Source organism: Nanorana parkeri, unplaced genomic scaffold (genome assembly GCF_000935625.1).
Source record: "Nanorana parkeri isolate BGI_ZX_2015 unplaced genomic scaffold, ASM93562v1 scaffold143, whole genome shotgun sequence".
Taxonomy (NCBI): Eukaryota; Metazoa; Chordata; class Amphibia; order Anura; family Dicroglossidae; genus Nanorana; species Nanorana parkeri.
Genome location: NW_017306411.1, coordinates 739,015 through 765,649, shown reverse-complemented (window position 1 = coordinate 765,649; position 26,635 = coordinate 739,015). Strand labels below are relative to the sequence as shown.

General features: G+C 42.7%; 1 protein-coding gene across 1 annotated transcript in view; it reads right to left on the bottom strand.

Annotated features, from left to right (window-relative positions):
• Positions 1 to 23,151, bottom strand: part of NPAS2 (neuronal PAS domain protein 2) — an 84,887-nt gene extending 61,736 nt beyond the window's left edge. The window contains exon 1 of the mRNA XM_018554113.1: positions 22,703 to 23,151. Coding sequence (XP_018409615.1) covers positions 22,703 to 22,879 — 177 coding nt within the window. The 5' untranslated portion in view covers positions 22,880 to 23,151. The remainder of the gene's footprint in view (positions 1 to 22,702) is intronic.
• Between the last annotated feature and the right edge of the window lie 3,484 nt (positions 23,152 to 26,635).

The following is a 26,635-nucleotide window of genomic DNA, read 5'->3' as shown; positions in this document are numbered from 1 at the left end:
ACTTTAGATCAATGTGGGCTTGCTGGACCTACTTTACCGCGACAACTGACCTAACCACCCTTTATTGAGCCACCTTCAGGTCTGGTAGGAACCAATTCTGTATCGCCTCCCCTATATTACATCCCTAACCCAACCCCTTCCTCATGCACCCCCACTGACTTCCCTTTGTCCGCTACTTACAATTCTATGCGCCAAACTGACCTTAACCTCTCGGTCTTTAGACCGCTCCGACGAAAAACAATAGGGTATCAACTATGGATATATGACACTCGCACAGCTGATACGCTACACATTTAGCATACCTAATTCAATGACTAACTTGGTATACCTTGATGTCGACGAATTTGACCGGGACACTCTGTTGAGACTCCATTGAGCTCACTGGAACATTTTGGTAGCATGAGAACACTGATGGTACTTACGCCCTAACCCTCCCTTCTCTTCCCATACCCCCACCTTGTACTACCCCACTGGCCCCCTATATGTTAATATCCGGGCAGTGGCGGAACTACCAGGGTCGCAGAGGTCGCGGCCGGGCCCTGGAGTTCGGCCACTTGGAGGGGGCCCAGGACAGGAGGAAGGGGCCACTGGTGACCGCTGATTACCAGTCCCGGGACCTCTTCCTCCCGTCCTGGGCCCTACATGCTTCACGCTGCTCCCCTCATCTTGTTCCGGGCGCAGCGTGAAGCATCATCCAGCCGAGCAGCAGCCAATGAGAGGGAGCGGTGTAATCCCCGCCCCCTCATCACACAGAACTGCCGCCGAATGCCGAGTGCTGCGTACACGAAGGGGGAGACCGAGACAGGGAGCTGGAAGTATCAACGAAGGTGACATGGGGTCGCTGGGGACATGAAGGGGGAGATGAAAGAGGACAGTGTTTTTTTTTTTCTTTCCTTGTCTAATTTTGTTTAAAAAAAATAATGGGGCCCTGAGGTCACTAGTTACGCCACTGTATCCGGGATTTCAAAACTTTGTATATTTGACACATCGAACGACCCGTGTGCGGGTCGATAACATATATATGTATCCCTATTGTACCCATGTAAAATCTTAATAAAAATTAATTTGAAACAAAAAAAATGAAATATAGTTAAAGCCACTCCGGCTCCTTGAAAATGTACCCATGCAGTAGGATCTCCCCTCACTGCATGGGTTAAATGCTTGTTTGGCTAAGGGGAAAATAATACATTAACATGTTTACATTTATATATCTGGGTGGATAGATATAAAAGGGATGATTGAAGGGTCTGAGAGAACTTCCCTCATGTTGTCTTATGCATTGTTGGCTACATGAAGCAGCTACTATTGAGCTGCCACAAGTCCAATATCTTGACCAAGATGCAGAGAGAATTTGACTCTCCAAGCAGTGTCAGGTTTTTACTGCTATCTGGAGTTCCAACAGAGAGATTTACCTGCGCTTCTGGTCCTGCTGACATTTTACCAGACAGGTAGTAAAAGCAACACAATCAGAATTATATATATTTTTTTTCTTTAGTAGAGTTGGGAAAGGCAATTTTGGTTCGTAATTTCATTTCACTCATCCGAAATTAATGAAAACTCGGATTCATCCGAATGCAAATGCCTAAACAAATTGACTTTCAGACATGAACCCTGAAAAAGGAAATAATGAAACATTCGAAACTAAACAATTTTTTTGTCAGCTTACATGTCTAGTGCTGATAGTGGCACAAAAAATAATTTCAGAGATATCTCTTAAATGGGAAGGAATGGATGAACGGGATGCCGTCTAACAAAAGTATGAAGTAACAACTTGCTGATGATGTTTAGTTAAAAATGCCAGTTTACTTCTGCTTTGAGGAAATATGAAGAGGCATATTCTCCAGGAAAGGTTAGTATTGCAGCCTTTTACTCATTATTTATCCATCCAAATGAAAAGTTTTGTGAGCAATCATGGGGATACATGTCCACTTGCGTACATTAATGCTATGTTCACACCATGGTTGGACCAGATCTAAAGCAGATCTGTAAACGCAGTGCAGTGCGTTTTGCCGCAATTTTGCAGTGTTTTTTTTTTAGCTTAAAATAGGCTTACAGGTGCAGTCCAGAGAGTTCCAGTGCATATGCATGCGTTTGTGTTTTGAATGCGTTTTCGGTTCTACTTAACCGAAGGGGTCCTGGGGCCGAAGCTAGCTGAAGGTTTGGCCGAAGCTACGGCCAGATCCTTCGGCAGCTTCGTGAAAAGACCCCTCAGTGTACATCGTTGGCATGTTTTTTAAGAAATACCTCTGCAAAGGTGGAAATGGGCTTTAAGTCTTTAGACACTTTGTAAAATATATTTTTTCCAAAGCAGATCTGTTTTAATTTGAAATAAAAGTAAAACTGTTATGGTTGTTCTAATTTTCAGTGGGTAGGGCATTAAAGTGACACTACACCCAGGAATCAAATCTTAAAAATGCATTAAAGTGCCCTAACTATTAACAAAAATGTATCCTATTTGTGTACCACTCAGCTGTAGATCCTCGAATCATCTCTGAATTGGAGCTGACATTGTCCTTCCTTCTGGAGGGTGGCTACTTTTGTTCGTCATGGTCTGTGTGTGTTGTAAAGTAGCCACCGCACCAAGCTCCACTCCCGTGATGGACTACAATCTCAATACAAATTAGTAAACTAAACGCGAGACTGTAGTCCATCACAGTAGTGAGCTTGGAGTGGTGGCTACTTTACAACACACACAGACCATGACGAACAAAAGTAGCCACCCTCCAGAAGGAAGGACAATGTCAGCTCCAATTCAGAGATGATTCGAGGATCTACAGCTGAGTGATACACAAAAAAAAAAAAAAAAAAAAAAAAAAATTTTTGTTAATAGTTAAGATATTTAAATGCATTTTTAAGATTTAACTCCTATGCTTAGTGTCACTTTAAACTAAGATATTCACAAAATTAAAATCTTCCAGAGGGTGTGGACTCAAAGTTGTGAAACACTGCCAGCAGAAATATTATAGCTGAACGACTTGTTCTTTATTGTCTTAATTATCAGTGCAGCTACAGCTAGCTTTGACCACACCTGTTTGCAGAATACAATCATGTTACTTAATCTTGTGTAAATGTCTCTACATCATGCACCAATAAAATGATGTACACATCTGAACTCTTCTTTTTGCACAGCAGTTTCAATTGTCATAGTTTACACATATGTTTTCATCAATGTCAGTAAATATTTTGCATTGTTTGATAAACTTGTTTTGTTCCTTAGATACACGGTGACAAACAACAAATACATTTTATTAGACTGTACATGCAACTCCTTATGAAGTCAATGGCAGTGCTCCAGGAAAATGTAGCTCATATTTTTGCGGCTTTCAAAACAAATCTGGAACAATAACATGGTGCTACATTTCTCTGCGTCCTAACAAATATTTATTGTTTATGACAAAGTAGACTAAAATAAGTTAAAGTGTCAGTATAAACAAGCCTACTGCAGGTATGAAGTGCAAACCTAGTTTCTTCCACATGCGAGCAAGCAGGCTCCAAAACATTGGAATGATGTTCTAGGTGCCCGGTGCTATAATCGCAACAATACGACTCTATTAATAAAGTATTTACTGTCAAAAGTTTTTATTGTTTTCATCAAGACATAATAAGACATATACAACATAAAACAAAGTATTAAACAACATCCATCCTAAAAGAGACATTACTCTTATAGCACCACTGGTTTCTTATACTAAACATACCGTGTAAAAATACATACGGATAGCCTTGGTGTGCCAAGAAAGATAACGTTTCAGGCACACCTTTAAAATATAATTCAGTTAAAACACGGTATATTTCACCAAAAGCTTTATTCTGAATATGAAGTGGTGAGGGTAGTCCACTGAAAAGATAACTGATAGCAATCGGGGTTAATAGGCAAATAATCCCTGATAAGATGCACTTAAAGCATATCTTTAACAAAGGCAAATGACATGAATAACATACAAGACAATAAACAGACAGGGGAAAAGAACATCAAACCAGAAAAAGTAAAACTAAAACAGGGGAACCAGTATCAAGGTAAGTAGTTTGGTTGGGGTGGGCTGGGGCCCAAAATCACTCTATCTTTCTCATATTGTTGTACAGCTTATATAAGCCAACCAGGGATCCCATGTAAGCTCGAACTGCGCAACTTTGTCCTGGAGAATACTCGCCAATTTTTCGTGAGTCATGATCCAAGACAGCTTAGTCTTTACTTGCCTCAGAGGGACTGTGGGTTTTTTCCAGGCTTTAGCGATCGTAATTTTAGCTGCCATGAACATGAAAGTTATCAATCGTGTACAATGTCTAGAGACTCCAGGAACGGTATCATTAAGAAGGGCATACCCAGGGTCTCTAGGAACACGCACACCCGTAACCCGGAAAATTAGGTTGAAAACCCTTCCCCAAAATGCATGGATACGAGGACACGACCACCACACATGGCACATAGTGCCCCCCAGCTCACATCCCCGAAAACATAGAGCAGATGATCCTGGATACATAAGGGCAAGTCTGGAGGGCACCAGGTACCACCTGGAAAAGACTTTAAAATTAGCCTCCAGCAGTGAAACATTAAGCAAACCCCGGGTTGTCACCTTGAGCGACAACTCCATACTTCCTCTGAAACTACCATTTTCAAGTCCTGTTCCCAGGACAGCATATATGGCTGTTTAGGGGGGGGGGGGACTCTAACAATATAGAATAAAGTAGGGAAATGGCCCCTTTCTGATTAGTAGACTGAAGTCACCAGCGTTCTTAAGGACTGAGGCCACTGCCACGGTCACCTCGTGCAAGTATAGTACATAGAAAATGAGTAATTTGATAATAATGGAACAGCTCCGATGATGGCATGCCCAGCTGCTCCCTGCAATATTCCAAAGTCAGAGGTCTCCCCAGCTTAAGATATTGACAAATTCTATATAATCCCTTATCCAGCCACCATTGAAATTGTTTACAGTGAATACCAGGCACAAATGACGGATTGCAAGGGAGCAAGGGGGAGTGTAGGATGAGCTAATGTTTCCATACGTTTTTACACGGTCCCAAAGGACCAAAGAGTTAGAGAGGGTAGGGGCCATGATAGATGGACGTAGTCTAGAGGGTAGCCATTTCAGTATATCTAAAGGCAGATGTCTAGCTGCCTTGGATTCCATAATCTCTCCTCCTCAGAGTCCTCTTTAGTTCACTCAGAGCTAAAGATAAATAAACCAACATATACTTAAACGGTCCAAGCTATCGTAAATCCATGGACCTGAATAAAATCAACAAGAACAGAAGCACCATATTAAATAATTTTGTGGAAAATAAGCACCAAATACATGAACTACGTGGGATGCCTATTGAGCACATACAGGCAGATCATAGAGGCGGCAATAGGGATCTACAACTCTTACGTAGAGAAGCCTTTTGGATTTACACCCTCGATACGGTTGTACGAAGGGGGTTGAATTCCAATTCATCATACACATGCTTCCTGTCAGATAGGTAATGCCCCCTAGTAGATATGGGGACACTAGTTACTGCATATTTATTCATTGATAGACATCGATACTCCGGGTATATAGTTCCACCAGAATAACCTACTAAGGGCAGTAATTATTTATTATGGTGCTTATGTTCTTGTTGATTTTATTCAGGTCCATGGATTTACGATAGCTTGGACCGTTTAAGTATATGTTGGTTTATTTATCTTGATTTTCCTCCCCACACATTAACCGCTTTCCACAGGTGCCCAAACAGAGCTTGTATCAAATGACTCAGTTGACGATTGTGTAGGATAATGTTGTATGTATTTGGGATCATGAGATTAATTGACACTATGTTCTTATTGGATATATTCTTGTTGTATGTATCTTCTCACAATCATATTTTGAGGCATATGTTCACGCTATATGCCTTTAATTGGCCAGCTGCACATTTGCACTCAGGAACACTTTTTCTGTCATTCAACAGTCTACAATGTTTTCATTATGTTTTTGGCTGTCACTTGCTGCATACGGGGCTCTGTATATGGTGACAAGCGTCCCCCAGTTACCTGGCAACGCAGCGATCACCTGACTGGCATGCCCACACCCATTGGCCGATGGACTGTGCAATGATGTTTGGGAATACGTGTGCGCCGGAAATATGTTGCGCGCGACCGACCGAGCCTGTCCCCACACAATGGTTGATCGAAGTTAGTAGCCATCAGTGGATGGCACTTCCTGTCTCCAACTACGATGTACCTGCGAGTTACTTTGTGCACTTTCAGGGACACCAGGGGTGAGGTCACATTATACTCTGGGTTGATCTATTTAAGGTACGTTCCATAATTTGTGATTATATGAATACTACACAGTAGATCATACCTGTTTACCAATGGCGGGAAAATGACGCCTTTATGATGTCATATGTGGGTTGGGATTCTTTTTGATTGGTAGATGGGTCGTTTTCAGTATGTATTTAAAACTTGTGATGTATTGCTGTTTCACTCTCTGTTTGCCTGAAGAAGGGGCCGCATGGTTCCGAAACGTTGCTAGAGATGTTATCACTTGGGTCAATAAAACCTTATTGACTTAATTATTTGGAGTGCCGGTGACTTTTTCTATTTATGATCGAGAAGTGAGCTAGCGACGGTATGTGTTCGCTCACTTCACGATCTACTGAGCCGACGTTCAACAGTTTTATTGTCACACGTCGGCTCGAACTATGAGGATGAAAGGCTTTCACTCACCTCATAGTTCTCCTTTAAGCATAACCGGAATAACAATGTGAAATTCCTTTGTCTTTCAACACAAGGGCTTCACCAGCCAGGCTGTTAAAGCCAGCAACCGAGAAACAGGGTAGAAGATTGGGTCCTGAGATAAGAAATCTGGTTGATCTGAAAGAAGGCAGGGATTGTATGGCAAAAGGTGAACCACATCGGCATACCAAACCCTGCAAGGCTGAACTGGAGCAATGAGAATGACAGGAATTCCTTTGTGTCCTCTCCTGTGAAGCAGCTGATGAAATTGCATCCTGTGTCACACCCTGTGCAGACCATGGGCTATATTTTTGTATGCTTGACACACTGTCAACAACTACGGAAAATTCTTCAAGATCCCTCATAAATAAAACATTTAAAAATATGGCTGGTCAGTAGGGATGATATGGGATAGAGCTTGACCTAGAGATGGACTTGAATTGTTCCGAAACAGTACCCTGAAAAATCTACCTTTTACCTTGAATTCCTCCAGAAAAATAACAGTTCATTTTCTGGCATATGGGGGGCCGGTGCTTCTTACATTTAACCACACCAGTTATCACATTACTTTTCACCAGGGGGTTGTTTTGACATCAGGAAGCAACGACCTGTTTCTGCACTATTATGGCTGCTTCCATATCAAGACACAGTGTGGAACAAGGCATGGTAAACCGATAAAAGATCAGCTGTAGGGAGACCACAGGCAATACTGGAAACTTGTACTTTGCCCTCAGCTTGCCCTTTCCAGGTTTAGCTCCTACAGTTTAGGCCCTCTTTAACAAAAATATCCCATCGACTTTTAGAACTGAATGAGTTAAGTAGACAATATTAGCTTAGATGTGCAGATAACAGGTTTCATTCTTCTACTCCTAATGGCTGCAAATATAAATACTCCTGTAACCCTTGTTCCGCTTGAGTCATTCACCTCAAATGCCCTCAGAGAACATCCTTGCTGAGAAAAAACACTGTGGCAAGGTGTGCCAAAATCAGAATTATAACATACTACCTCAGTTCATTAATGGGTTTTTCTTTTTAAGTGGGCTCAGTACCTTATCAAGTAACAGATAGTAAGGTTGAAAAAAAACATGTCCACCAAGTTAAACAATAGGACAAAAATAAATAGATTAAAATCTGCATCATCGGAAACTTGCACTTGATCCAGAAAAAGGCAATAAACCCTTATCAGGCAAAAGTCTAATTTGCTCCAATAGGGCCAAAATCATTCCTAGTCCTCAAAGGCAATTATATTCTCATTGGATCAATAATTTACAGTGTTATATTTATACTGATAGCTAACTATAATTTAAAAACCTTTAAAAACACATACAGTCTTTTTTGAAGCAAACCACAGTTAACTGGAAATCATCCTTGTGGAAGTCTATTCCACATTTTCACAGCTCTTACTGTAAAGAAGCCTCTCAGCATGTGAAGGTTAAACTTATTTTCCCCCAAGTGCAAAGAGTGCCTTCTTGTCATTTGCAATGATCAGATTATTATATGGACCAGTCCAGTTTGCACAAACACATCCCTGACATGTCACAATAGCCAGAAACAATGTCCTTTTTCAAAAGAACCCTAGATTTTATCATCAACCCCTTCACAACCAGTCATCACTGGCATCGGGCCCATTTAAACAGACAATTGTTCACATTTGTAAAGCCAGCTGTCGGTTTTACAATAGAAGGGATTCTGGCCACTTAGCTGCCGTCAACTCGCTTCTACGGGCCAGCAAAGTGCCCCCCTCGCTCAACATCCCCGCTGTGTTACCCGTCTCCGCTACACCACCCACATGCCCAGAACTGGCATGGGCCCAGAACTGGCAGGAGCTGGGGAGGAGAGCGGCGAACGTCCGTTCACCGATCTCCTTCCCACTCTATGGGACTGGGAGCTACGGGGATTGCATCACTTCTGGTCCCATAGCTGTCATTCCTGGGCTCCTGAAGTCGAGCAATAAGCTATTGAAGTGCGATCTGCACTTTAATAACTTATTTAGAGTGGGAAGGTGACACTAATGATCGTTTCAGAATTTTAGCCTGGGCATGTTGGGTATATATTTACTCATCGTAACATCTTCTTTTATATTTTTACAAAAAAATTGTTATTATATTGTTTTGGGGCACTAAATTTAACTTGAGTGCATTTTTCACAAAATGTTGGGGTTTGCTAAAGAGCTGCGCTAATATCCTGCTACATACAAATTTGCAACTGCCATCATTGTATTCTACAGGGTCTTGGCTTTCAGAAAATATATAATGTTTGGGGGTTTGTAGTCATTTTCAGGCCTAAAATGTGGTTTACAATATGTGTGCAAAAAAAGGGTGGAAAAAAAGGCCAAGGCATCGAAAGCAAGTGATTTTGCTGCGTGGCATGATATGATATCATCTGTCTGCTGCAGGCATGATGAAGCATTTCCTCGATCTGCTCTCCTCTAGTGACTGCTCAGACTGCAAAACCCTGGAGGGATTTTTATCAAGCAAGTAAGCATAATTAGTTGCAAATCAGGCTGCCTCTCTGCAACAGATTTACAGTTCTGTGTGTCTGAATTCCTGGGCAACAAATTGTGACGGTTTGCAAAGACAGATTTATTACTAAAGATGTGAAAGATTTCCAGTAGAAACATTTGGTAAATTAAGAAGTGATCAGGGTCAGTTTTTATTGTTGCAGTGCTACGTTAGCGCAGCTGAGGAGGAATTTATGACTTATGCTGTAACCTTGTAGAAAATCTCTTACAAATTGTTTCACTGCTCCTGATTAGCATTGTTTTTTCATGCAACAGAATTGATAAAAGTCCCCCTGTAATTTTGTAAAAAGTCACAAGGTGAGCGGCTGCTGTGTCAGATATTTGTGAACAATGGCAAGAATTGCACAAGCACCAGGATTTACATGACTCTGTCATGCCTGAGCCAGCACTTCAGTCTAGGATGTGGATGCGTTCTCTGAATAATGCCTGCTGAAATATGGTGCTGTCTTTTTGTCAAGGATAGCAGATAAATGTATTGTCAGAGGAGGTATTCTGATCTCTGTGAGAAGTAATACATACCTGTAAGGCCTTGTTCACACCAAGCGCGGAGCAGGTGCAGAGCAGATCAGTTGCAGACCGGATCAAAACTGCGTCCAATGTATTCCAATGGTACTTTTTGCTCCAGTTCACATCGCAGTGTGCACTTCCAGAGCAGGTGAAAAAACTGCAGCTAGCCCTATTTTACCTGCTCTGGGTCGCATCAAAAACGCATGCAAATGCCTGGAACGCACTGAAAGCCCATGTTAAACTAAAAAAAAAAAAAAATTCACACGTTACGATTGTCGTACGAAAAGTCGATCGCATATGAGTATCGTACGATATTCGTAAGGTGTATTGGCACCTTTAATTTAAAAACATTTGGCAATTAATAATCTGTGTCTTATCCTTCAACTAAAGTTACCACCTTTTTAGATTAAAAAAACATACTTTTTTTTACTACTATTAACATTCATGACACGTCCCATTTTTACTGGGAGACCAGTAAAATTCTAATCAGGACAGCAGGAAAATTGAAATGGTCAAGATTATATTCTGGTTTAGGAGTGAATAGAGTAAATTAAAAAAAAAGCAGGTAGTGAATATGTGAAAATGAGAAGGATCCAGATAGCTTGATTTTAGTGGGTTTTAATAAAATAGATGTTACTATGGTTACTAGAATCTCTGCACACATAGACACTGATGGTGTGGCAATACTATCTTTAATAAACACTGACAATGGAAATTCTATCAACAGTAAAAATACAAGCAATCTTTATAACAGTGTATGGCGAAATTACGTGGAGCATTGGCACTGTATTTAGTCGTTCAATATATTTGTATAAGGATGCATAATTTTTATAACCTGAATGTCTCCAAGTTACATTCTTTGTCATCCTACAAGGCCTTAGGTGGCTTTACAACTATTAATGCACATTTTGTTGAGTGTTATGTACTGTGTATGTGCATTATGTTGCATTGCTATTCATTTTAAAAGGCACCTCAGTGCATATACATGGAGTAAACAAATGCATTGGCCTCTCATGCATTACCTTGTAGCGTGCAAAAATAAATAAATCTGGCATCTATAATATGGATTTAACACAAGTAAAGAGCAAAGGGGTAAGGGCATGAAAATTAATGGGCAATGCACTACAAAATGTTCCTTACGCACGTGTATGCATAAATGTAAAGGGGTTCTCAGTAAGGACAGACCTGGTCATAGCACATGCCATTTTTGTTGGGGCTCTTTCAGTGTAGTTGCAGCTGTCACAAAATGCAAAGTTGCATGTAGATAGCAGATAGAAATGATATGTACAGTTTATGACCTTGTGTTTATAATCACGAAAACTCATGCACGTCCATTAAAGGAGAACTATGAGGTGAGTGCTTTTCACTCACCTCATAGTTCTAGCCGACCTGTGACAATGAGACTGTCACAGGTCGGCTCAGTAGATCGGGAGGTGAGCGAACACATACCGGCGTTCGCTCACCTCTCGATCCTGTCACGGCAGAGAGGGGCTGGATTCCCCCCCTCCCCGCTCCGCCAGCGGTGACTGGTGGAACGTCCAGCTGTCAGTCACGCAGCTGGGTGGATCCCGGCACAATTGTCGGGATCCGCTTCAGCTGCGGCGTCTCATTATACAGCTACAGCTCGCGGTATACTGAGCCTAGTGTGACAGGAGGATGCTAGTTTGTGTCCTCCCGTTACCCTAAGGAGAACTATGGGGAAAAGCCTTAACCCCATAGTTCTCCTTTAAGATCCGTCTGCCCTTACACTAACCCTAGGCTTCAGATTAGATAAGTCTGAAAAACTGACAGGTGGACCTGATTGGACCATCTGCCCGAAAGGGGCCTAAGGCCCCATTCACACTAGGGTGGTTCGGCTGCCGCAAATCTTCCGAACCGCCTCCCGCCCAAATTGCTACTTGACCCTTTTTTTCCCGCACTAATCTGCGCAGTTTCCATACTGCATTCAATGGAACCGCGCTGTTAAGTGCAGTTTGGGCGTTTTTAATTGCAGTCAGTCCCCTCTCTGTTTTTCCAGCACTAACTGGAGGAACAGATGGGGAGGGGGTGAGCACTGCTGTCTCTAGAGAGGTAGAGCCAGCTGTCAATCAGCCAGCGGGTTATGTAATGTGAATGGGAACATATAAAAATATAAAGTAAGTGTTATTCCAATTTGGCTGCAAAAGTGGAACTACACTTTAAGTTGGCCATACACCTTTAGATTTCTCTCATTCAGTCTGCAATTGATTCCCCCATCCCAGCTAAACAGCGTACATTAAACAAATTCCCCTTCCGGGATATTGTCTTTAGCAGATTGTTACAGGAATCTGTGAGTACAGGATAATGGGAGCTACCACTGCTGGCTTGGTTTTTAAACATGTATGCTGTGGGACAGTTATGCTCTTCCTAGTGAGCCACCAAACTAGAACAAGCATGGAGATGTGGAGTTCAGACTTCACAAAACTGACTCACAAAAAGGAGTCTGGGATGTGTGTTTTCTGACTGTGCAGGAGGCAAGGGGGTCAGAGATGCGATCATAGCAATGATGACTTTGAAATCTGCAGTGCTTACATCCGAGCTGGCATGGAAGTACAGAGGCAGCTGTATTTCCACTTGAAGATAGAAGAACATATTTGACAGCTGAAGAATAAAGTCAGAAGGACGGGAGGTTTGTTTTCTGCCAACTGAATTTATATCTGCTGTGATACTGGTGAGTTTTTTTGTGCCCAGAGTTGGGCTTTATGTTTGTACATTTAGAGACAGACAGATTAAAGGAATAAAAAACTGTGAATAACCAACTTACATTAAAGACCTTTACTACCTCATTATTTAGCATTATAAAAAAATGATGTGTGCCCCTTGCATAATTCTTAAACCATGTATGTGAATACTTAAAGTACAACTAAAGGCTCCTGTGTGACAGTCTAAACAAGTACCAAATGGAGTTACGATGTAATGCATAAGTCTAAAGTAAACAAAAAAACATAATTTACCTTTCTGACTGAGCTAAATCTTCCTTCATTGGTGTCTCCTATACTCCCTCTTCCAGACACTGCAGCTCACAGTGGGCAGGTGGAATAGAGGCTGGGTTGTCAATCCAGAAAGCAGTGGGCAGGACTAGGTGTAGCCAGGTGCTGACTGACAAGCTACAGGCTTGTGAATCAGCAGTGACAATGCTGAAACGTCCTATCCTCCAAACGTAGTGCAAACAAGCACTTCCTAATCGAGAGTGGCAAATCTGCTCTGAATTCAGAATAAGTGCAGTATTGTTGCCACATCCTTACAGTAAGCTGCAGTAGGTGGACTTCACTGGCAGGATCAACAGGTATTTGTTAGACTTTGCTAGAGGACAAACAGAAAACTTTAAATGTAGATGCACTTATAATTTATTTTGAAACGAGAGACCCTAGTTCTACTTTAATGTGTGAGCCCCAGCTGCACACATGTTTATATCATGTGTGTGCATGTTTTCCATTGTATCTTTTATTTTTACGTTTTAATCATTCATTTTACATATTTTAACTAATATTTACTTTGTTAATGTCACTTTCACAAGTGTTAACAGTCTCTCTGTGTAACATTATTTGCAGGGGATAACAGGTCCTCTTTGTGGAGACATTAGGGATTCCAATAGACTCCTGATTTCTTCCCTGTGTGGTGAAGATGGATATGAGGGAACAAACTCCTTAATCTTCATCTCTCCCTTCATCCTGTGATGCAGTGAAGAAAAAGCCTAAGAGATCAGTGAACTTAAGATTCATGTTTGCTTATTTCCTCAATCACCATTCTTAACCTAAAAAATAGCAAAGGACCAAAGCCAATGGCATGTCAGTGTGTTTGTGGCAAAGATACTTTCTTTTATTAAGAGAACCTGTACTGTGGAAGCTTAGCTTTCCAAGAGAATGAAAGATGGCAAGGGACTACTCACTAGTATCTGTTCCCATTCCAGATTTTCCATGCCTTGTTCCACACCGTGTCTCTGTGTAGGGATGGTCATCTTGGTAAAGGAGAAAGCTTTACTTCCTAATTTTAGAGCTGTCTCCTAATAACTGGTCAGGGAAATTTTAAGAAGCTGCAGGAGAGGTTTAGAAAGCACAAATTCACAAAATGAATGAAGCAGAAGCAGAGAGACCCTTACACTGCAGCTCCTTATGTACACCTTTCTCTCCAGCAAGGGGAACAGCATAGTAGCAACATCATGACATCTCATATCTGGATCTGCAGCCACAGGCATCAGCTTCCTTAGATAATATCACACTACAGATATACAACTATGAGGTAATGGAGTGCCTATTCACAGAAAGATCACTGTTATTTTTCGGGAGTAATTCAAGACACGGGAGGTTATTCACCCAGCTGCCGAAAGCAGCCGAGTGAATAACCGAGCTGAAGTGAAGTGAGCTGAACCCCTTTCAGCTATTTACTTTAGCTGTGTATAGCTGATTTCAGCCATGCAACGGCCGGCTTCGGCACACTTCGGTTTAGCCGAACATGCTCATCAGGTTTGGTTGAGCCTAAGAGAAGAACACGCATATGCTTCAGATTTTCCAGGGTACTATACTTAACACGTTTAATTATTTAATTATTAGATATCCCTTATAACATAGCTAATCATCACTTTCTGAGTTCAGGAAGATAAGTGTAGAGAGTAGAGGGGTCACTCTTTCAAATTAAATCAAGCCTGAATTAAATAGGAACTTTACCCATATCTTCAAAATAACAACAAAGGCACATTTAGAAATGTTTAGTGATGACAATCTACAAACACATACTTCTAGATAATTGCAGGCGTTTTATTCTTTGCACACCTTACTTTTATTTTCTTCCCCAGTCTTTTGAGAGTGGCCATTTTAATTAAGGGCAGGTTACTAGATATTTGGCACATGTGACTAGGACATGTGACCATCCACATCATCTCAGGGGAGAAAAATGTCTTTCCCTGAGATCTAATTAAATTACAGATGAGATTCCCCAGCAATGTTCTGCTGATTTAACCTTCCCAGAATGCAATGCCTGGGCATATTACATCATTTGTGCCAAAGTGGACCAGGAAGTGGAAAAAATAAATTGTACGTAAAATAAATATGTTTGTTTAGCTAATGGATGTAAGCTGATTTCATATCAGCATGCAGAGCTGCACACTGATGTGATTTTTAGTCAAAGGGGTGTAGAGGACGGCAAGCCTAGGTTGTTGACGGACGATATATTTTGCCACTATTTGGGTTGTTGTTCCCTTAAGGTCCGCCACAGTGGTCAATCTTCCTGCCACAGGAAGCAGTTTAAAAGGACAGCCACTCCAGAGAGGACTGTGGGAGTTGAGGAGGAAGTGAATCAGCTGTGGCTATTGGGATTGAGACCTGCTGTGCTTCAGGATTTATATTCCTGGGAAGGGATTTCCCCAGGTTTGGGACTTTTATACAACAAGTCGGTGAGACACATTTATATTTTGTTATCTGTGCCGAAGATTTGGACTTTTACTTTGAGTTTGCTGAAGATAAGCATATATTTGTGTTTACCGTTTTTGGCTACCCTGCAAGAGGAAAATAAATGCTTTTGTTTTATGCAAAGCCCCCTGGGCAAGTGCTCTGTGAGCTCCCCAAATTCACAAGGGGTAAAGGTCCACTTTAAGCCTTTTATTGCCATTATATATTACATAAATCACTGGCCACATAGGAAACAGCTACAGTCATTACATATGACATGTTCGTGGCAGTGACAGGGTTAAAAAAGTCAACAATGGCAGCTACCATATTTCTAGCTTCATGGGCTAACTTTACGTTGGATTATTTTAGCTGGGGTACTGTTCTACAAATGATACTACAAATTCTGGTGTTCAACAACAGCGAATTACATTGTATTACAGATCTTCACGTTAAACCTAGATAAAATGTCATCTTAATCCCATTGTTACAATATTGATCACAAAAACTTTGAATTTCTAATCTTAATCCATTAGAAGCTGACTAAATGTTTTGGAGAATGACAGCTTCAGTAATATGTAGAGTTTCATCATCTGACGACTGATCGGGTATTGGTTTCTCTGGGTTCTTTGTGCTGTAACTAAGTCCTTTCAATTTTGGGTTCACAGTAGTACTTGGTTAATCAAAAAAGCAATAAACAACATACTTGGGAAGTCTGGGTCAGTATCGCCACAACTGTTACGTGTAAAGAACTACATAATTCCTTTGTGAAATCGCTGTTTGAGCTGGCTCTAAGCTTCAAGAAGATATACACTGTGCGATAAGTGTCCTCCTTTCACCAGCTTTGTTGCCCTTCATTATTTCCACCTCTTATTTTTCTTTCTTTTGTGTTACATTCAAAGAGATATTACTTATTGAGCCACAAAAAATATGCTACTATTAAGCAAATACATGTCCTGTAGTGACGTAGCGGCCAGTGGATGGAACCACAAAACACAAAGGGAGACCAAGTATTGAAACAAAAGTGTGTTGAAAAATCTTCCACCACCGTAGCTCTGCAAATCAGTAAAGACCAGGGGTGCTGGTGGCAGGACAGATAAGTCCTTTCTTTACATTAGGGTAAGTTTTTGTTACTTGAGATTTGGTTTGATGGTTGTATTACTGTTGTACAATGTGAATTATATAGATTTTCCTTCAATTCCTGTCCTGTCCATCATCTCTTGCTCTGGTGTCAACTCTAAAATCCAGTATTTCATCCTATTTTCCATCTTGGAAAAGTCAGCAGCCACAAACTAAAAATAATTTTTAAAAAAGGTTTCCCTTCACATACACTATGTGTTTACACTGGAAGGGATGTGATGTCATGCATGATGTTACAGCACCTCCTCCAAGAACGGAGGCTGGGGCCTCTCTCTGCAGCAGCAGATCACTGCTATAGTGATCTATTGCTGGTTGATTGCAGAATCCAAAGATAGGATTGATTTATCCAATGGTGACAGACTGTTGTGTTGTAGATGTCCTGACTGAAATTGGGCAACGAAAACTGCCTTCCTATCATCAGCCTCAAGACTCTTACACAAAAGCAGAGAGTTGGATGGCTACTGGATTATGGCTTATTCACACAGACACCAATACAATTGTAAATCTCTAATGTACTGGGAAAAAAAGGTAAGCATTTTTGTTGTCCACAGAAGCCAGATAATTTCCCTGGTGGAGGGGAGCAATGACAGATGTTGTGGATTCTATCTGGATGTTATTGGCATGAATGAAAACATTCAAAGCCTTGAGATCCAAGATGGGACAAATGTCCGCCTTGGACTTGGAAACACTGAATGAGTCGAATGAAAACCCCTTCTACCGTTCCGCTTCAGGAACTCAGACAATGGCCGTGTTTCAGAAGACCAGAGAGGGCCAGATGGGAATCTGCTAATCTGTGCAGAGACATAGGAAGGTTGAACGTGAAATGAAAGTGAGAAAACAAGGAGGAGGCAAGTAATGAGACTGTGCATTTGTATTCTTTTTTTTAACATTTTATTACAGGTATTTATATAGCGCAGACAATTTACTCAGCGCTTTACATAGTTGCACATTCACATCAGTCCCTGGCCTCAAGGAGCTATTTGTACAGGGATCCAAACTTGAAGAGCATTGACACTAAAGTCAAGGGAGTGGTGAAATTAAAGGGCTGCTTCTTGATAGGCCTCTGAGGAAGATTGGGTGTTCTTGCCAAAAGCAACACACTTGTTTTTGGTTTTTTTTAAAGAGCCTATCCAAAGAGACGTTGTTGCTTCTTACACAAAGGTTCCACAGTCCAGCAAATTTGCCCTACAAATATGCACTGACAAGAGGCACATGTGAGAGATAAGATGGGAGGCTTACATAAAACTGGAATTGTAATGTGCAACCATCTGCTCCACAAGGGATCAACTGTAGCAGCTGTTAGATCATTTGTAATGGTTTTTAACCAGCCAGATATAATTTAACAAAGTCATAGCCACAATCAGGGTGCATGGTGGGACTTGCCAGGGAGAACTAAGCTCTTGAAAAGACTTTCAACTGCTTCAGTAGGGTCAGTAAAGGCAGGTGAATCATCATCCACCACCTTGTTAAAGTGATATTAAAGTTAAAAGGATTTTAAGCTATTTCAAATGCTGTTGGAATCACTTACCATGGATGGTGCACTGGTCCCGACTTCCTGTTTTAGATTGCCTCCTTTCTCAAGCAGAGTGCTATGGAGTCACCCTCGTGCGTGCTAGTAAGCTGTGTGTGTCTCCACAAACACACAGACAAAGCAAGGCAAGCTCTCTTTCCCCTGCCCCCCACTCCTTCCTCTCTCCTCCATTCTCCAACTATTAGATACAGTTGCTGGAGTCTGCACTGTCCTTTGTGATCCTGTGCTGGGCAGGAAGTGCAAGAAAGCAGAGCTGAGAAAGTTGGAGCCAGTTGTTCAGAAACAAGATGACTGTAAGTGTTTGGGTAAAAATTTATTGTAAAGCAATGCTTTGCTGGGCAATGTATATTTATTTGATCTGGATTCATTATTGAAAAAAAGTTTGAGTTTAATACTACTTTAAGGCAAGACCATGGTAAAAACCTCAGCTCAGAGGGCAGAGGACCCAGCCACAGCTGAGTGAGCTTAAGAGGACTCTGAGGAGGAGAGAGACTCTAACTTCAGAGAACTACATGACTCTAGGCAGCAGATGTCAGCACTATCCCTAGGTGCGCTGCAAGCAGCTTCCTACTCATTAGTGGATAGTCTAGAATCAGGCATGTTGTAGCCACAGCTCAATTAGGCACATATAGACTAAAGATAAGGCAAGGAAGGCACACAACATGGAAAAGGCTGATTGCAGATGAGGGTTAGTGACCAGAGGATCAGATGGCAGGCGGTGACCAAAGTCACTCTAGGCAGGCAACAGGAACAGAGCAAAGTACCATGTGACTCTTTGCAACAGGATCAGTAGCAGGGATATGTTTCCTTGATGCTGTATGGTGGGAAAGAGAGCGTGGAGTGTGCATATGACACTCCGCCTAGCAGATGACATCAGCGCTCAGTCCCACAGAGTTAACCCCTTTGCAGCACAACTGGTGGGAAACAGAGAATAATGGCATCCAGCGACCAATACAACTGAGGGCGTCATCGCACTGTTCTCACAACTGAATGGCAAAGTGACAGTGACTCTTCAAAGAAAACCAGTAGTGGGCTAATATAGAGGCTACCATTTCTAACCACTTCACCTTCTCATTATTAACCCAAGATTGACATTCAAACGAAACATTTACAAGGTTATTCACAAAAGGGTGGAGAGTTTGGAGAAGGCAGGAGAAGTGAACAATCTAGGACAACATAGCTAAACTGGAAAGTGAGCAGAATTGGAGAATTTTTCCACATCAGCTATGTTGTCCTAGATTGTTCACTTCTCCTGCCTTCTCCAAACTCTTCACCCTTTTGTGGATAACCCTGTTAGGCTGGAGTTGGGCTTAAAGGTAAATTAAAAAAGCACACCTTAAATCACAAAAATGGTTTTCTCATAACCAGTGCCTTATCTTGTCCTCAAAGTTCTCTGAGCTCCACTGGCAGTAGCAAGTTTAGGGTTTTATAACCTATAGAGCACATTTACTATGTAATTTATGATTATGTGATACATGTGACACAATATGTGCAAGTTTTACGGGAAAAAGTACTGCTAGAACTATTGCACGACATGCCTGTATTTTTGGCATCTCTGTAGACTGCTTGGAAGAGCAGTGAACCAATCAGGAGTGCAGTTGATGGTATAATCAGGCATTTTGTTCAACCATCCGTAGTTCTTAAAAAGAGAAATGTAAAAATCGGACTGCAGATTTAAATGGAAACAGTAGAGTTGTGCTTTTAAGAACAATTAATTGTGGCAATTTAACTATCCCACTGAGAAAACCATTTGCTTTTGTTGGCTTACAGGATGTTTTTGTGCCAAAACCGGCACTTGCGTCCTAGTCGTAATTCTGGCACATGACATTGTGGGGATGCAATGATACCAGTACCATGGCTCGTACTTCTGAAAATGCCTGAATACTAAAAACCGACACTGGCGCTTTCAATTTTTAAACTTAAACGGCTGCCTGAGGTCCCACGCTTGCTGTGACCCTAGCAGCAGCCTTCTGGGGAATCACACAACACTGCTTACAGTGCTTCTGCTGCCCGCACATCTTCCCCTGCTGAGACCCGCCGCATGCCTTCTGAGACCCACCGCACCCCTCCGCTGGAGACATCAGGCCGGCACCCTTGGAGCAGCACCACGTATGTAGCAACATATTATTCAGCATTTCTGTATATTGTATTGCTAGGATTTGTAGTCCTCTATAGCCGGTTGCCATTTGGCATTGCTGTATAATGTATTGCTGGGATTTGAAGTCCTCTATAGCATATAATATGATAATACCATCAGCTATAGAGGACTACAAATCCCAGCAATACATTATACAGCACTGCCGAATGGCAACAGACTATACACTGAGTGGCCAGATTATTTTGGCCACCTTTTATGCCCACCCCATCAGTACTTCGTTGGGCCACGAGATGACTTAGATGGGCCACTTCATGACTCCACAAGATGTTGAAAGGTGATGCGAGGAATCTGACACTGCACTGTTGCCCTTCTGTTGTCTTGTACCAGTCTTGCCACTCTCCGTTCTGCCCTAACATTGACTAGTCGCTGATGGCCACAATTCACATGTTCAGACCCAGATTTTCGGCTGACAGTCCAGTCTTTAAACACTTTAACAACAGATGCTCTTGAACATTTAACGAATTCTGCTGTTTTGCTGATACTCGCTCCATGGCTCCGAGCGCCAACAATCATCCCACGTTCAAAGGCTGTTAAATCGCGTTATTTACCCATATCTTCAGAAAAAAATCACTTCTACTGTCGTGGTAAACAACCTGCTTCCCTATTTATAATGGTCTGGCCCTCTAGCAATTTCAGCGCAAAATTATAGCTAATTGTAGCTAATTTGCCTACAAACGTCAGGTGGTCATAATAATCTGGCCACTCAGTGTAGAGGACTACAAATCCGAGCAATGCATTATTCAGCAATGTAGAATAATACTATTATTTTGCATTGCTGGCATTTGTAGTCCTCTCTAGCTGGTTGCCATTTGGCATTGCTGTATAATGTATTGTTTAGATTTGTATTCCTCTATAGCCGGTTGCCATTCGGAATTTCTCTATAAAACATTGCTATAAAAAATCTCATCAGAACGTTCAATAATGCTGTCAGAGACTTGACAAATGTCCTTCACAAACTCATTTAATCGTCATTTTTAATTTAACATTTGATTTTAGAATGAATGGAGTTTCCCACATTCACTGTTAGAATTTTGTTAGATCGTGAAATATTTTCCAGCATGCTCCTTTTATTTTTTTTTTCATCACTGCAGTCAAAATTGATCATGAATTTGACCCTATCAACTATTATAAAGTCGTATCAGCAGTCAAAAATTGATTTCATTCATTAGGAATTTGTTCACCCTACTTAATATAGCATCCTGCTCTCCTTTCCCAGTCACTGCCCTCCCTCATTTTGCTTACACAGCAGTTCACAGGCAAAATCAGACAGACGATCTGTTACTTTCTCTCCCACACTTTCCACACTACTGGAAACAGAATGTAATGTATTACAATTAGTAGTGATCAACAGAACATGTGATATATTAAAATCTGTAGTTGGCAGGGGGTGAAATGAAGAACATTAACAAGTGAGAGGCACCCAGGCTCCTAAACTGAAAAAATGCACATCTGTCTCCTCTCCCACCTTTTCTTGTAAATCTACAGCTGTTGGAAGTTGTAGTTTACATCTACAGCTACAGAAAAGAATATGCAAGGTACAGAACATGCACAGTTATCAGCCTTTACTCATTTTTGCATAGGAATAGAAAGAGGATATATCCCTTACCTTAGTCCCCTCCCTGGCAGGCTCCGACACTCCCTGAAGCCCCAGGTTGAGGGCAGGCCCTCGCCATATGTGAGCTATTGCAGGGCTATTAGTCCTGCATTGTATGTGGCCGGGAGTGCCTTAGAGAAGAGGCTTTGCAAGACTGGCCACAAAGATGGAGGGAACCTCCTGAAGCAAGGAATAGGGTGACTATTACAGCCTTTTCTTCTACCCCGTGGCAATACTGGGGGTGTGACCACTAAAGGGTGTGGCCACTGAGGGGTGTGGTCACTGAGGGGCGCTGTAAAGCTTTCTCGCACAGGGCGCCTAAAGGCCTAAGGCCGGCCCTGCAAATAAGTAGCAGTTAACCCTTGCCGGGGAGGGGGGGGGCATCTAGAGTCTAACGATAAATACAGGGGCATCCTTAGTGTTTTTTCCTGCCGAGCTACTGGCACCCAATGACGTCACCGGTTGCCAGGACCTTGGCGGGACGCCGACAAGAGTATCCCAGGTTGCCAAGAGCCGGGTGGAGACGTGTATTGCCCTTACACATCTCCTAGCCTGGCTCTTAGCAACTTGGGGTGCTGTGGCTGAAAAGTGGGTGGCAGGCACACTGCAAACATTGTGCAGCTCTGCATGAAGCCAACCCCACGGGGGCTGCCTGATTATCGGGACAACCCTGGGTAGAGAAAAAGGATGTATTCCTTCCTTATCCCTCACTCTGGTAGCCTCTGACACTCTCCTCTTCTCCCTGACACTCAGTGTTGGGGGTGGGCCCTCACCATATGTGAGCTATTGCAGCGTCCTGCATTGTATGTGAGGTGGTGTGCATGTGACCGTGGCCAACAGTGCCTTAGTTTAAAAAAAAAAAAGGGCATTTACCCCTTTCAGTGAGGGAGAGGGGTACTGCGAGGGTAATTTTCATTAAATTGAGATTTAAGAATCAGTAGTGATAACTTTCTGCCCCGTGTGACCGCACCAACACATCCACCTTCACATGTAGAGTGTCCCCCATAAGTCTCTGTACAGCTCACCTTCGGAGTCAATGCTGCAACTTGTCTTGTGTGTCACTCTCGGCAGCGTGTACCTACCTCCCGCCTGCCGGGACTGACCCTCTCCCCGCCTGGCCATGTGTCACTCACTGCGGAGCTCTTACCTGGCGGCGCTGAGGCGCTGGGGCGGCAGTGTGTTCCTCAGGCGGCACTTCTTGCTCCCCACAGTGCTGCTGTCCGCCGAATCCTGCTGTGTGAGGACCGAGCAGCGGGAACTGTCCGGCGCTGTGCAGTCCGAAGGCGAACCCTTAGTAGTCGCCTTGGCTTTAGAGCCGCTGTATCTCATGGTGCGAGGGGGCACCGCATGCCAGGCTCAGCAGGCAGTGCAGTGACTGCTTGACACTTGAGGGGAGGCTGCGGCAGCTGACGAGCACAGGCGACAATACGAAGGTGGACTCTCCAGCATCCCCTCAGCACTGGCGGTGTGGTGACCCTCACAGACCCCAGAGAAGGGCTGCATCTCGAGCTGGCCACAAAGTTCCTGCTCCTGTCAGAGCCAAAGTCATGATAGGTCTTACACCATCTTCTTCTCTGCTAATATGTGTGCTTTGTTCCTCAGAAGTCACAGCAAAGATGAAGGGAAGCTTGCAGGGGCATGAACACTGCCAATAACATGTCATCTATGGCACCACAAGTAGAAGTGGGTGATGGTAGCAAGTCACAGTGGGTGTGGAGTGTCTGTTAGCTGTGGAAATGGGTCAAAATCAGGAATAAAAAAAATTACTCTTTAATAGGAGAAAGAAATACAAAAAAAAATGACTCAAATCCTAATGTAGGTGGTTTGCAGATGGGGTTTGATAAAGGAAAGCTCGCTGGCTGCCAGGCACAAGTGCAGGAAATGTTCCACTGACCTACATATTTTCCCAAACATACGTGACCTTTTTTTTCTGCTGTGTGGGAGGAAACAGGGAGGATCCAAGGGAGCCAGAGAAGGGAGAATGAGAACACAGCACAGGCAGCTTTCTGCTATGGCTGGGAGCAAATGACAGCACAAGATGGGCATTTTACTAAGCATTCCCTTCTAGCTGATACAATGTCACCCTAAGCTGCTCACAAGAGCCTACACTCTATCAGGGATCACGCTACACTGTAAGACTGTCATCGCATGGTGACGGGTAAACTCTTGCCAACAGCTGGCTTGTTTGTGATGGACCGAGGCAGTTGTCAACAAGGGGTTAAAGCTCACGTCGCCTCACGGTTCTATAAATATAGCGGAACCAGATGCAACTTAAAAGAGAATGCAGATATGATGAAGCGTGTTAACACAGCAGCGTTTGTTTTTCTGAGTATTACCTGTTGATCCTTTCTGTAAATCCATCTATGATGGAGGTCAAAACTGAGCAGAATGGATCTATGTTAGATAGATGAAAGTAGTCACTCGCACTCCATGATATTAAAGTCAATGCTGTTTATTGACTGAGATACTAAGGAGATGTGTTATCTCAGTCAATAAACAGCATTGACTTTAATATCATGGAGTGCGAGTGACTACTTTCATCTATCTACATTTCACGGAGGCATCCGTTGTCACCACCGCACCCACCCAGTTGGATTTGGGTTTTTGTCCGGTCAGGAGTGCGATGGGACAGGAGGATTATGGATCCATGTTAGGTCTATGGGGAGGGAGTCAGATGTAAACAGACGTGTGCATTTACATCAGATTACCTCCGATCTCTCATGATCAGGTCCACCAGAACAGAACTGTTCTGGTTTGGTTTTTCCGGACCTAGACGGGAGCGGTAAACGGGTGCACATCAGTTTAGATCTGGCTGCACGTAGAGTAAAGCTGGCCATACACTGTAATATATTCTTTGTTCAACCTGCGGGCTAAACAAAGAAGATATAACCGATTCCTCCATCAACGCTTATGAATGTTGATGGAGGAATCTCCTGCTGCTGTCCTCAATGTATTCGATGGCGGCCACCAGCCGCTATCAGAATACTTGAACAGAGCTGGCAGCTGATTGGCTGCCGACTCTTTTTGTTTGAACATTTTCTCGACCAACACCTTCGGTCAGCTGATCGAGGGATGCCGATGCAAATTTTATCCGGTTCATCAAAAAGCAACTGAATTTCGCATTGTATATGGCCAACTTAACATTGGGCTTCCAATGAAATCGCCTGAAAGGCTGATCTGATCGCCTGTCTCAAAGGGGCCTAACAAGGTGACACACTGTACTTTGTGCTGTAAAGTTGCACAGCTGCGGTGTCACCCTGAGGACAGAGTTGACTGAGATGGGCCTGTGGTTTTAAATGCGCTTTGAGTAAGACAAATTACTGTCTCACTTTTGTAAGCAGGCCTTATCTCTTCTGTCAAAGCGCCAGTGTATAGCCAAAGCTATACTATTGGTGCTCAGTAAACCAGTACATTGTAAAGAAAAGTGAGACAGATAGGGGCTGTCATAGGCCTCTTGCACTTATCTCATTGTAAGCCAGCTGATTTTATATACTTCGTTTTTTCAGGAGTTCTTTCTCCAGCTAATCATTTTATACAGTGATTGTTCTGCCTCCGTCATAACAAATGATTAAGTTTATCTACCTGAAATATCGAAACCAGCCACAAGATGGAGTTATAGAGAAAACCTCTATATTTAAAGCAGCTTTAGGATTGGTTTCCTTTAATAGTAAAAACTTTTAACATCCTGTCGAATTGTAAGAACGGTGTGAGCGGGGCCGGTGTACGCACATAGGGTCTTGCCTATCCAAATAAATTGTGCGCATCCAGAGTGAGACCACTTGACAGATCCTCGTCATCTCGCCGTAAGTCAACATATCCTAAGAGAGTGGCACCACCTCCACCGTCCCCAATAGCGACACCAAGCAAGAAGCGACAAGTCACACCCCACATACCTGTGCGTCGTTATCGGCCAGGAACAAGCGCACTCATGGAGATTTGAAAATATGAAAAGTAAACATATCTGTTAATAAGAAAAGCCCCCTACGCCAGACTGGTGAGAGAAGTCTGCATGGAGTTTACTTGTGGCGTGCCATAAATGTGGCAAAGTATGGCAATTATCGCATTACAAGAGGCAGCTGAAGCCTTTCTGGTGCGACTCTTTGAAGATTCTTCCCTCTGCAGTCTGCACGCCAAAAGGGTCACCCTCTTTGTGCAGGACATGCAGCTCGCTCAGCTGTAATGTAATGTAATGTAAACAACTACATTAAACAACCTTGCCTTTAAAAACTTCCAACATCACTCTGCCCAAAGAGAAGGAAACAAGTGCACCTTGGGAGATCAGGTTCTATTTTAGAAAGAAGAATGAAAAATCCACTGCCATCCGCAGCAGGAGGAAAGAGCCCAAATCTCTGTTAGGCAGCATTGCTAGTATGAAGGGACTGGTTTATCTCCGTATTTGTGAGTTGACACTATATTTACATGTTTTATATACCAGTTGTATGTTTCTATGTTCTTTTACCAGTTTCACCCCACCTTGTTTTGTTAATCAAGCAAGATTTCACCCAGTCTGGCTTATTGCAGATTAGGAGGATTTAGCTGTATGTCAAGCTATTCAAAAGCCACAGGGCAATATGTAGCAGGGACAGAACAGTTAGAGCAACAGTTATTTCCTTTAGGAAAAAGGTTAAACTGTTGTCTGTCTCCGCCAGCTCCACCATCTTGGATGTCTCGGAGGCGCCGCTGGAAGAAGGTAGGATTGCCCTTCTCGTCGGGTTCGGCCGAGAAACAAACCTGTCCATGTATGTGGATGACTCGTTCTGGTGATTCCGGTGATTGCAGAGCGTTGTGAGAGAGCCGAACGGTGCACTCGATAACTGTACGGGACGGAGCGATGTTGCACACGACTAGCACATTGGGCGCCGGAACCGGAAGTCCCCTATAGTTCTTAGTGCAGGAGCATCAGATTTATAGAATTACTCACTTGGATTCTCCAGCATCAGTAGGAGAAAAAAATGCTCCTACATCAATGGTCAGTATGAGTAATCAATGCCCCTACATCAATGGTTGTTAGGAGTAATCAATGCCCCTGTGTCAGTAGTCGTTAGAAGTTATCAATGCCCCTGCATCAGTGGTCATTAGGAGTAA